The 13,501-nt window shown below is 49.7% G+C and overlaps 1 protein-coding gene across 1 annotated transcript in view; it reads right to left on the minus strand.

The window, feature by feature from the left end:
• The window catches only part of DIS3L2 (DIS3 like 3'-5' exoribonuclease 2), a 249,191-nt gene that overhangs the window by 19,406 nt on the left and 216,284 nt on the right, over positions 1–13,501 (minus strand). Inside the window, exon 16 of the mRNA XM_065410584.1 lies at positions 2,023–2,206. Within this exon, the coding sequence (XP_065266656.1) occupies positions 2,023–2,206 (184 nt within the window). The remainder of the gene's footprint in view (positions 1–2,022; positions 2,207–13,501) is intronic.

Raw genomic sequence — 13,501 nt, forward strand, 5'->3', positions numbered from 1 at the left:
ACTGTGTAGAGGTCTGAGGGATGCATCAGTTTGAAGCCATTGTACTAGGCTAGTAACAAGCAGCACTGCCTCCTCGTTGGAAAGGCCCTACACGCTCAAAGCTCGGAGGAAAAGCATCCCCCTGTCTTCAGAGTCCCCGACAAGGAGCACCGTGCAAGTCCCAGAGGGGCCGCGGGCCGCCCCTAACAGAACAGCACGAGGGAGGCTGATGATGGGCTGTATTAACAGGATCACCAGCAGTCTAGGGGCAATGAAAAAGAAAATACTGGAGCCCACGCTTCACTTTCGAGCTGAGGTGAAGCTTCATGGCTTGGGCTGCGGAGGGCGTTAATCTGCAGAACCGTCTTATACCCTTCCTTGCATATACAGTGCACGAGATTTCCTGGCATGGGGCTCCAGTCCCACCCCTGAAACCATCATCTTTCTATGCAGAAATTGCTTTCCTGCAACCACTGGCTGGTGAGAGCAGAGTTAACCAGCGACAAACGGCAGGCTGCCCGAACACACAAAACACACTATAGCCTCGTCCGAAACCTCTCTGCTTCTGCCCCAGCTTTTCCTTCCCCTCCCCAGGGAGCGTGCTGTTTTACATACCCCTAAGGGTGTCATGCCTGCAAACAGGGGCTTTGGTCCAGATGGAATCATTACCCATCCATCAGGGCACGACTGGACATGCAGCAGCATATACTGGCGCTCTGAGGCTACCCTCTGTCATAGGCACTTATAGCTAAGGCTACGTTTTAGTCACGGGTATTTTTAGTAAAAGTCATGGACAGGTCATGGGCAGTAAACAAAAATTCACGGCCTGGGACCTGTCCATGACTTTTACTATATACCCCTGACTAAAACTGGGGGGGGGGGGGGGGGGGGGGCAGCTTGGGAGGGCAGCCCCGGGAGGCGCTGCGGGTGCTCGTGGGGGGTGTCACAGCCCAGGAGGGCGCCGCGGGTGCTCATGGGGGGGTGGCGTGGCCCGGGGGGGGGTGGCGTGAGTGCTGGGGGTGGGGGGGGGGGGAGGGTTGATGGCCCAGGGGGCCACCACGGGTGCTCGGGTGAGTCGCGGCCCGGGGGCGTCGCGGGTGCTGGGGGGGGGGGGGGGTGTGGCGGCCCAAGGGGGCTGCTGCGGGTGCTCTGGGAGGACGTGGGTGCTCTGTGGGGAGTCATGGCCCGGGGAGGGGAAGTCACAGCCTGGGGAGGGGGAGTTACGGGTGCTCGGGAGGGGGTGGGTTGTGGCCGGGGGGGAGGGGGGGAGGGGTTGGTGGGGCTGGGGCAGGCTCCCTACCCAGCTCCTGGGAAGCGGGGACCCCAGCTCCTAGCTCCATGTGCTGCCTCCGCTCCACCCCACGCCCCGGTTCTGCAGTTCCCATTGGCCAGGGACCGCGGCTAATGGGTGCTGTGGGGGTGGGTGCCTGCAGGCAGAGGGAGGGGAGCTGCTGTCGTCCTTCCAGAGAGCCTCCCCACCAGGAAAGCACCCTAACCCCCAGCCCTGAGCCCCCCTCACACCCAAACTCCTGCTATTGGGGGTGGGGGAGGGAGGCGAGACTGTCCCAGCAGCGGCCGGTGGCTTCATTTTTATGCCCTGTGAAGAACATCACGTCTCTCTGCACGAGATGTTTGTTGGGCGCCCCGGTTTGAGACAGGAGGGTATTACCAGACTTTTCTGAGAGGCTGGTTCTAGTGGAGCACAGAGACCTGCCCCCCGAATCCTGCCACCTGGCTGAAGACAGGGCAGGAGGGTTTCTGATGGAGGACTCATGTGGCAATGCATACCCTGTTCTTTATGCCCAGTGTGTGCCTACAAAGGTGCTCCTCATCTCCAAACTCCCCTGGACACCCCCTTGGCCAGCTCTGCAGTGTCAGCTGCAGCCCTGTGCAGAAGACAGGGCAGATCACCCAGGGAATGGAGAGCAGGTAACCACAGGCCATTACACAAATGCTGTCGGAGAAAGTATCAGTAACCCCAGGAGAGCTTCACCATCTAGACATTCGCCCTTGGCGCAAATCCCCGGTGAGGTCTCCACTCACGTGCAGGGCCCCTGCGCTGCTGAAATCTATCTCCAGTCCCATCTGGTCGCAGAACTCCATGAGGTCGTTCAGCATCTTGGTCTGGGGCGGGGGGTGACGGCGCAGCAAGGCCTGTTGGGGGAAGGAGCGGTAGATCTGATGGGCGACGGCCATGTTCGCCAGCAGCATAAATTCTTCCACCAGCCTGCGGCAAGAAGAGGCATCATGAGGGTTAAAGCAGGAAGCCCCTGCGGACATGAAGTGTCAACCTTAATCAACACACACCCCAGGTTGTACTCAATGCTGGGAGCTAGTGCAGCGTGAACACATAGGAGAGCGGTTATTAGTAGTGGCTTAAGAGGAAGATTAGACCTGAGATACCAGCAACCCCCCCCCCAAATGCTCCCTCTCCAGCTGAGGTTCCTGTGGGCCATCCCAGTGGTGCAGACAAGCAGAAGCCAGCAATAAATGGACAGCTCAAATTACAATAAAATAATCCCGCTACAGGTCATTGTATCTCCTGAAACACTTGACAAGAAAAGCAAATGTGGTGTGAGTGATAGCAAGGAAGACAAACACAGATAGCTGTCGTCCTGAGCCAGAGGAAACACGGTCCCCCCCCCAATACTTCAGTCTCCCACCCTGAGAACGACATGTGTGGTCAGCACAGCTACAAGAGTTTCAGGCGAATTTCCACACTACGAATCTGCCTTAGTGTTCGCCTCACACAAACGCTGAGTGCACAGCTGGAAACGCAGACAGCTGGCCGGGAAAGCAAAGCAGCTTTAAGTGCAGGGCTGAATGAACGACAAAGACAGCACTGGGGCTAGCCGTGGCTTCTCCCCCGTTAGCTCTGCTCTATGGGGGACGCTCCTGGAGACCAACCCAAGCCAGCCTGAACGCTCCTCTTACTCCCACTGAAAACACAGTCACTGGAGCAAAACCTCACGAGCCGCACACAGGACAAAGCGTAAACCATAGCACGAACGATGCTCCTAACGGGGTCATGGGCTACGCTCTTCTTGCTGCAGGACTGTGTCACAGGAGATGTGTTTAACAGGGCTTGGAAAAACAGAGAAATGTGTTTAATTGGGCCTTCCACCATTTGCTCCACGTATTCGGTGGATTTCTCAAGTTGTGCTAACTGCCAAAAATGACAATAGAGCTGTAAAAGCAACATCACACTCTCGGCATAGCATATGCATATTGCCACTAATTATGCTGGCATCGGAGCGCAGCTCCTGCATGCCAAGTGGCCACAGCAGAGCAATTTGGAGAAGTCCCTTGCGGTGGAGCCCAAGTGCCTTTGTGGCAGATTTGCAGGACGAGGCACAGTACTTTGTTGTGCTCTGTGACTTAGAAACCAACAATGGAGACCACTGGGGAGTTTTACTGTGTGTGCTACTGAGGTTAATGAGCAACATGCGCATCACACTACACTGTATTCCTGGGCTATACTACAATAATAGCACATGCCCAGACTTATTGTATGGTCAACCGATTGCACTTGTGCAGTACCCAATAGAAAAAGGAAATAATTAAAGACAAACCCAGAGGAGGAATAAGCAAATTACAGCTGTAATCAGCATAGGGATGTAAATAGCGGTTAAAAAAGTTAACCGGTTCAACAATAAAAAAATCGTTAAACCGGTTAACCGAGGTCGCTCCGGCTGGCCTGGCACGGCAGGGGCTGGGGTTCCTCTGGTGGGCCGGTGCAAGGTGGCAGGGTCTGGGGTCCCACCGGGGCTGAGGTTCTGCTGGCCTGGCCGGGACTGAGGTCCAGCTGGCGCGGCTGGGGATGGGGTCCCTCCAGCTGGCTGACCCGGCGCGGCTGCCCGGCTGCCGGAGTTAACAGTTAAGGTCCAGTTAACAGTAAGCCCAATGCTAACTTGTTAACCTTTGACATCCCCACATCAGCAGTGAAAATGCTCATCTGTAATGGATCAGAACTCCTACCAGGAGCAGCGCTGTGGACTCTCCTTACGGACCGTGGAGCTAATAGGCCAACCTCCTGATTTCTGCGCACACAGACAGCTTAAGGGACGCTATTCCCAAAGGGCTGACAGCTTCCCTACCAGACGGGTTAGAAAAGGACACTGGGGTAAACAGGGGAAAGCGACTGTGAGAGGGTCACCAATAAATCACTAGCACTGTAAAGAACAAATGCTAATGTTGGGCCAACTACCATTTTATTTTAGTTTCTAAAATTTACACGCAAGCCCTGACAGGAGTGACAAGTGCTGCAGGTAACGCGGTGGCCATCACAGAATGGAAGCTGGGTTCATTTAATACATATCCATGACAATACATTTCAGAGAGGAAAGTGGTCAAGTTGGATAAGGTTAAAGCTGCTTTGGTGCAGTTCAACCAGCAGATGGCAACATTGGTCCCTTTATGGCAGCTGGTACCAGCCGCTGTTAGTCAGACTAAGGAGTGAAGCAGCGTTGTGCAGGTAACCAGTTGTGCATTCCATCTGCTGTTTAAAACAGGCGTTTCTAAAGGGTAAACCAAACCAAACAGGGGTGGCAGGGTTCAAATAGCTCATCAGCGAAAGGAAAACATCACTGGTTTCTGTCAGAGCCACAAACTCCGTGCAAGATAAAATAACCACCTCGAGTCTACAAGCCTAGTTTTCAGTGAATCATTTGGGAAGCAGAAACGCATTCCTGGCAGCCTGGTACGTGTACGGTCATCAGTGCCCACACTTCTACAGCAAACATCTCTTGCGACTGGTGGCGGAAAAGGTAATTACAACACTTAACCAGGTTAACTGAACCAGTCTGGCAAGCGCTAAGGCCAGTAAAATGTATCAGGCCAGATTCTTTACTTTTCTTTTGTGCATATCACGTTGCAAAGGAAAGTCCGAGATTTATAGGAGTAGGTAGAGGCACGCAAGCATATGGGCAGATGTCACTGGGACACAGGTGTTGCTGTAACACATCAGGCCAATGGTCCCTCTCGTCCAGGAGCCTATCTTGAAGTGTGATCAATATCAGGTCTTTCAGAACAAGGTATAGAACTTTCCTAGAGGACAAGGCAATAACATGCCCAAGGGGGAAATTTCTTCCTACTCCCAGGCAGAGAGCAGTGCTTTATGTCCTGAGGCACGCGGGAATACAGCCCCTGTAATTCTCTACCCAAACTCGTGAGAACGCAGATTGTATTTTTATTGTTCCCAAGGGTGGTCTAATCCTTAGCTCTTTGCCTCACTGATAACTTGGGGCTGCAAATTCCTCCGGTTCATTATGCTTCGTATTTTTAAAAGAATATTTTGTTTCATCAATTTTTTTTGCCTTTTAATTTTACTGGGGGTTTTGTTCTCATGAGTAAGAGTAACTGGAAGCATCTGACAGATGGCCTCGATACCATTCGTTATTTTCTTTACCGCTATCTTGTCCCCTTTGATTTGCCTTCTCAGTAAACTAAATGTCAGATAATGCTGCCTTCTCTCTCTGCAAACGCACTTCAATCTGGATTTGCAAAACCTCATTCTGGGGGCCCATCTCTATAGCACCTCAGGCCTGACCTGCTGCTCTAGTCCCAAGTGTATCAAAGAGAGACGCCAAATAACTGGGTGGTTTGGGGATATGGATAGAAAGGACTTAAGATGGGACCGAGCCCTCCTAACTGCTTTCATCTGTGACATGGCAGGATATGAACCCAGCTTTCCAGAGATGAAAGGCTAGTGGATTAACTCACTGTGCCCAAAGCACCTAGTTAGCTGCTTTAGAAGAGACGCTAACTAACTAAAGCAGAGACTCCACAGAACAGTGCCCTGCCAATGCTTCCAGCCTCCTCCCAAACGGGAGGTGCAAGAAGGTTCAAGTGAGGCTGGGAGACTGGCAGAAGAGTTCCCTTTTCTGTTGTATCTGGTTGCCAACTCCTATAGTTCTTTACAAGCATATTTGTTTCTTCTGAACGAGGAATCCTAGGATCTGAGAGCTAGAACTTCAACACGAGCAGGCCAGAGCACACGAGCAACACTACAAGAGACCAGAACGCTCACACAAAGGAGCGACCCGGCTTTGGTAAGGAGAGAGAGTTGTTTCTTGAAGTTAACAGAGTGAGAATAAAATGTTACAGAAAGTGCCTTGACCATACCCTATTACATACGGCAGTTTCTAGCCCCCCGTCTGGTCGGTTTCTATTGGCCAGGGTCAGTACAGATCCTGTACTGCTGCCATAGGCATGGGAACGAGGAGTGCGGCGGGTGCTGCAGCACCCCCAAATTTTATGTGGGGCCCTGGCTGCTGGCCCCAGCACCTCTGTCCAGGTCCCCCCACCCCAGAGACACGGCCCTGCTCCCAGCCCCAGCTCAGGGGGGGAGGGGGCGTGAACAGGGGTAAGGGGGCTGGCTTTCACCACCCCCAGTATTAAAAGTGTTCCAGCGCCACTGACTACTGCGTGAAGATGCCTTGTAAAGGTTCCAGCCCCACGGAAGTCAATGTGGAAAAACTCCCATTGGCGTCAATAGAGCGAGAATTTTGTTCTTGACTGCTGGGCCTGAGAGCGATTCCCCTCAGCTACCACATCCGTAGGGTTGGAAGAGCCAGTCTGTCCAATTAACCCTCCTACCTGCCAGGTCACTTTCACAACCATTTTCCTTTTGAGTCAACATTTCTCCTTATTTTCAGCAGGGCGACACCTGCATGTCTTTGTCAGCTTCAACAAAACAGACGGAGTCACTGGAGTTCTGCAAGCGTGAAAGAGGAATTAACGCTGAGATGGTGTTTCGGGCTAGCTCAGAGACGTTTCTGTTTTAAACTTCAGACTTGCCGGGAATTTAGTCACCGAGGACAATGTGCATGGAGTGCCCGTGTCCATCTAGTCACATCTAGGCTAAGGTGAAGCACGAGAAATTCCTGCTCGGACAGGGCCTGATGGACACCGAGGGACGAGTCACGACTCCAAATGAAAGGTCTCTTTCGCCGTGTTTGTGAGCTCACCCACTTCGGCAGAGGAATCAGGTGTGTGGCTCAGAGCCTGCAGGACCCATATCTGGCTCGAACACGTTAACGTGTAGGGCTCGCTGCATACATGAAGGGCAGTGAAGTGTTTTCTTCCTTGGGATTTTATAAGGGAGGGAGATTTTGTGTGGATGTTTAGAAATCTGTGTTGTTCACCTTTAAGGGGAGGAGCATGGGCAGTTACCCAGCATGGCTGGCTGGTTAAAAGCAGAAACCAACCTGGAGAGGTGAGGGCCTGTGGGCGCTGTCAGCACAGGCCGCCTTCCCACCTCCCCAGTCGTTATCCTCAGCCTCTAGGGCTGTAGGGCTGCAAACCAGGAAGCCCCCCCAGGCCCCTCAGCTGTAAAGAGCTGTTTTCGAATGGAGCTACCGCAGGCTGTAACTCCAGCTAACTTTGAGAGTGCAGGGCTTCAAGTCAGCAAATGCTACTTTGTGGTTCGGAAAAAAGAAATGGATCATAAGGCAGCCTGGAGCTGAAGTTTGGCTGGCAGCGTCTGGAGGCCAGCGCCGAAGCCTGGCTCTGTCATTAACGGGAGCAGAGCACTGAAACTGCTAACTGTCGGCAGGTCAAACGACAAGAGGGATTTTTTTTTTTTTCTTAAAACAGCCTCACTTGGAGTTTGGCTGGGTCCATCTGGCAGGCTGGAGCGAAAAGAAAAATATTTCATGGCTAAAAAAATGGAGACAGAGAGACTAGTCCATTTGAATTTGTACTGAATGAATCCCATGTGAAATGCTCTCCAACACCATCGGTACAGTTTCCTCTGGAGCAGCTCAGCTATCCTTGGCTCCCAGCTGCACAAAATCCCATAAACAATATGCTCTGAACTTTTGCCCTTTGTGCACTCATGCAAGGTTTCCATATCCACCCCGCACGGGGAGGTGGGTCAGAGCAGGTGCTTGCCCTCGCCACAGGTTCTTACTGATAACGGCAAACCTGCTCTCTGCGCCTGCAGCCCAAAGAGCTTTCTAACCCTGTGCACTGCAGCGCTGAGAGAGAGAGGACAGCCCAAGAGTCCGGTAACATGCAGAAACATCTTCTGCAGGCCCTTTGGCCTGCAAACTCAGTTTGCTCATGAATTATGGGGTGGATGCAGGAATCACAGCATGAAATTCCATGGCCTGCATTACGCAAGTGGTCAGACTAAGGGTAACAAGTGATTAAGCCACACAGTCAATGGGACTTAAGGCTCCGATGTCACTTCTGACCATGGACCTTAGGAGCTTTGGGAAGTGTTATCCTAGATGATCATAATGGCTCCTTCTGGCCTTAACATACATGAAAAAGAGATAAAATATTGGATTTGCATCCCAATTCTCAGCACAGTAAAGCTCAGACAAGTAGAGTGTGGGTTTGGGCTGCTGTTTCCATGGCAGGACTGCTATCCAACCATCTTCTGATCTCATAACCTATACTCCTCCTGCTTAGCTTCCCGAAGGATATTAATAAATCAAAGGGTGCTGCACTTACAATGTAGGAAGTGTAGGCACAAGCCAGACAGATTGGTCACAGCAACACAATTCTCAGAATAGCAGCCAAATGTTACTGACTCCTGGTGCCCCAGCACAGCACCGTAAGGGTCATGAGACAGGATAAACTAAAGCCGTGGCTCTCAACCTTTCCAGACGACTGTACCCCTTTCAGGAGTCGGATTTGTCTTGTGTCCCCCCCAACTTTCACCTCACTTAAAAACGACTTGCTTACACAATCAGACCTAAAAATACAAAAATGTCACAGCACACTAGTACCGAAAAATTATTTATTTTCTTGATTTTACTATATAATTATAAAATAAATCAACTGGAATATAAATAGTGTACTTACATTTCAGTATACAGTATAGAGAGGTATAAACTAGCCATTGTATGAAATTTTAGTTTGTAATGACTTTGCTGGCGCTTTTTATGTAGCACTTATAAAACTAGGCAAATCTCTAGATGAGTTGAGTACCCCCTGGAAGACATCTGCGTACCCCCAGGTGTACACATACCCCTGGTTGAGAACCATTGAGCTAAAGCACGCCTCTTCCTCTGTGCAGAAGCTTATTTGACTTTCAGTCTTGTTATCTCAGTCTTCTTAGAGAAGAGGTGACCAAATAGGTATATTCCTAAAGTTAGTATATCCACACTGCCGATATATGGACACAAGGGGCCAAACCCTACAGGGTGTGTAGCCCTATCAGGATGGATCTTCCTTACCTCTGACAGAGACCTGAGGGGTCAGTCTCTTCTTTACACTTTGGCAACACTTGTCTAGCTTGTCATACCAATAAAGTCTCATTGAACTGAACCGAGTCCGCTGGGGTCTCACTTCATTTGAGACCTTGGGCTGGTCTAAGAGTCATGGCCCAGTCGCTAAGGCTTTACCTGGTCAGTTGGGTATTCTAATCGTGCTCAAAGCATCCTCCCAGTTTCATTCTTTTTTCAGCAGGATGAAAAACCCTGCTCACAACATTAGACACAAGTAGTATACTGACATCTCAGAACAGAGCCCAATATGACCAGGTAATTCTTGCAGAGGTTACCAGCTTCACTTCATCTTGTAGCTGGTGGCCCCCGTTACAAATCCCATCAACTGGTTTCCATTCCGTCTCAAACCCAGCCTCAACTCCAGCCCCACCCTTCCACTTCTGACAGGAAAGAGCCATTTGCTGCTTAAATTCCTTCCCAAGCTTCAGTCTACCCTGCAGAGTGACCTGCTGTCTTGTTTCTTAATGCAGTAACCAACAAGCCTCTTTCCACGCTTCCCTGTCCAGCTGTCCCCCCCCGCTCCACGTTTCCAACCTGCACTTATGTTTCTGCGTCACGCATCCCAGTTTTATAACTGGATCCAAACATGACTGAATGGTAGGGTGGGTCAGAAGGACTAATATGGGGCCAGATTTGGATTTCAATATAAACCTTGCAATAATATGAAAACTCAGCGCTAAGTCACAAGGGAATTCTCTGTCTTGACAATTAACACTGCCTTTCTTCTTGGACAGAACTACCCAGAGCTTGGACATTAAACCTCAATCGCCACCATACACACTAGTGAGAGCTTCTGTGCTCCCTCCCCAACAGCCACTCCAGCATTAGATCACCTCGGTTCTTGCCTGCTAGAGGATACGCAGAGATCTAAGTGGTAAGCTTCACGGGAGGAGCCATGCTTTTTAACCTGCCTGAAAGGGCCTGATGGCACTCTAGCACGTGAATTGCTGACATCCCTAGTCCCCTGGTAGTCTTATTGAAGAGCGATCTATTAACAAGTGATGGTCTGAAGCTGCTCTGAGGAACCCTGACCACAAAGCTCTGCTGTACTAGTATTACTTTGTAGCCTGCCAATAGGAAGTTACCTTTATAGGATGTTATTTTCCACAAAAGAATGTCACAATATTATACATGGACTTGACTTCATATAGAAAGAAGCAGCAGCAGCAATCACCTCTAGCGTCTGAAGATCAAGGAGTGGCAGAATTCATTGCCTGAAAAGTGCAGGACTCTGCTGAGCAGAACTTCACTGCAGCTCATCCGGTATGATTTCTTTAGAGAGTTAAGACCAACAGTCGACTCTAGCGGCCTAGATACAGGAGGATTTTTTTTTAAATCAAGTAAGTTTGCTTTTGATTACTGTTCTTTCATGAAGTGAGGGAACTTAGGAGGTTTCAATAAAAAAGCAACATTAGCTAACCCCAAGTCTCTTCAGAGCACCGCCAATGACAGAATCATGCTCTTTGGCTGGTAGCGGCTAAAAAGCTTGCAATGGCTTAATTCTTTTTCAGTCCAGCCTCCTGCAACAAGGGTGTACTGTGTCTTAACAGAGAATGCTTTTCCCATCCAACCGCCAGGTGCACCTTTACATACACAGGCCAGAATTTCATTCCTGGTTGAACAGTTATGAAAATTAAATCCCCTACTATTTAAAAATTGGATTTTAAAGTTATAGATGAGCCTTATATAGAACTTGCAGGGTTGGTGTGGGGCTGTCTTTGCCAAAGAGCGTTGCCAAAAGCCAAAACAGACTTTTTCTTTAAAGAAAAAAAAAAAAAAAAAGAGTAATGCTGGCGGTGCTTGGCTTGATGAAAGTAATTTGTGTTATTTTCGTAGCCAGCAATAGCGCTGAACAAAGCAGAGCCGAATAATGGAATTACTCCACTTTCTGAGATTGCTCAATTAGCTCTTGGTTAAAACTGTTAACATGGAAACTTGATGAGAATAGCAGCTCCAAGGCCCTTTCCGATTCAGATCTGACAAAGCCAGAATGGCTTCTCTCTCTAACGAACTCCCTTGCTCGGGCAGAATGCCCTGTTTATTAGCTAGAGCAGTGTCCCAGCAACAGCTGCCTAGAACATGGATGCATGGAAGATTTTTCTCAATCTGAATGTCATTTACTGGCCACTCTCACCCCTTTAGGCTGGAAATGCCACTATACCATTTTCCCACTTTAACCAAATGAAGTGCAGTACAGTGGAAAGCTGTTTAAGTCCTCGGTACTAAAGCCAGGCTATTGGAAGCAGTCAAGATGATTAGCAATTAATTGCTTAAAGCCTAATGTACTTGGGTTGCACACAAGGATTCAGAACGCTGAAAAACCTTAATCATTTGCCTATGTTTCTTGGCTGTTATTGGCACCCCTGCCCGTTGTATCATGGGGCTGGCTGAATTCGGGGGAGGGTCTTTAGGTAGGATATTAGAATATCGAAGAGTACGACAGCGAACAAAGAACTGGGGTGGCATGACAGCCCCTCGGAGCTTTGCAGCAGGAATGGCAGCATGCAGCTCATGGGACACAGTTCTATCAGACCCAGGGTTTGGGACACAGTTCTACCAGACCCAGGGTTACCCTCCTATTTAACAAGGAGCTGAAATGATTGGTCTCATCATCACGTGCGCCACCTTGATCCAAGCAGAAAGTAATCTGATCAAAACCAGAGAGTACCTGTACTGCAGAGCGGGCTTAGCCTCCGCAGGCTGGGCCTCTTTATTAAAGGTTAGCGTGAGTGAAATCTGCGCCATCCTTGTGGAAATTCACTACAACCATGAGACTGTTAGCAAGACACTGATGTGATGCTCAGTTGGGCAAAGCGTGGGCGCTCCTGCAGTGTAGCGATCCACGGCTTGAGGCCTAGCGAAGAACCCATGCATTAAGCCACCACGCTGAAATAAATGTTCTTGGTGAACACTTCTGTAATCTGATATGGAAACACGAATTTGTCAGTACTCTGTGCAGAGGTGTGTGTGTGTGTGTGTGGGGGGGTGCGCGTTTGGAAATACACTCTTTGAGTGCTCACTTGAGTTTTCTCCCAAAAGCTTCTTCTATCTTCTTCCAGTGTCCAGTATTTTAGCCATGCAGCTGAACAGCTGAAACACCATCGGGAGAACTCCCTGTCAGTACAAAGAACAAGGACAACTTTCCCTCATTCCTTTTCCATAGTCTCCGAAGTGTGAAACGGAACACTAAATGTGCCATTAACCCAATGTCATTGTGCCTATCTTGCAGCATATATTCTCTCTCTGCTCACCACACCACATCCTACAGAGGGTGCATTGGCTTGGGGCAGCTGCAGGCATTCAGTGTTACTGTTGTCCAGTGTTTCCTAGCCCCTCTCGGTGTCTCAGCAGAGACATGCCAGCATTTTTAAAGGTACGATCATTTTTGTTTTTTTAAACATATGCCAAAATGTTCTTTGTATTTTTCCCAAGTGGTTTCATACATGGCTTCAGATTGTTTTGGGCAGCGATTGCAATGTGCTCTATAGCACACCTTGGCTATTTTGTTTGGCATCCTGACGTTGTCCTTACAGATTTGTATCGGCGCTATTTTGCCCTCGTAACCGTCCAGTGTTTCAAGGAAGTTCCATCTCTTCAGAGGGAGTTCTGCAAAGAAAAGCCAAGGACCTGCTTTCTTTCCATAAGACCCTCAGTGAAGGGATGACAGCTGGCCTGCAGAACACAATGCTGTACTCAACTACACGGTATCACTACTAGGAACCGTCACTCAGGGCCTGTCTACCCACGCCTGGCCCATGTCAGTTGACTCGGGCTCACAGGGCTCCAGCTGCAGGGCTGTAAAATTGCAGCGCAGACGTCTAGGTTTGGGCTGGAGCCTGGGCTCTGGGACCCTGCGAGGGGGAGGGTCCCAGAGCCTGGGCTCCAGCCCAAACCCAGATATCTACACTGCAATATTATCGCCCTGCAGCCCAAGCTGTCACGGGCCAGCCGGGGTGTTTTATTCCACTGTAGACTGCAGAGTCTCACTCAGGGGATGCTGTAGGATTGCTCTAGGGAGTTCTCTATTGAATGTGACAATAACCGAATTAAAATTAAATCGAACACATGACAAACTATTGTTACAGACATATGATAACGGTCTAATCTGAAGCCTAGCCTAAGAGGAAAATGGAAGGGATTCCTGAAGAAACGTAGACCGTTAGCCTTGTTCTTGATGTGAGAGTCTCCCACCCCACACACCAGGCCGGCACAGTCTGCTAGGAGGCCATATTGCCTGCTTAATTTAGGAAGCTTTTCCTTAGCCTTGAAATTATGCAAGTGAT

The sequence above is a fragment of the Emys orbicularis genome, chromosome 9 (assembly GCF_028017835.1).
Source record: "Emys orbicularis isolate rEmyOrb1 chromosome 9, rEmyOrb1.hap1, whole genome shotgun sequence".
Classification (NCBI taxonomy): domain Eukaryota; kingdom Metazoa; phylum Chordata; order Testudines; family Emydidae; genus Emys; species Emys orbicularis.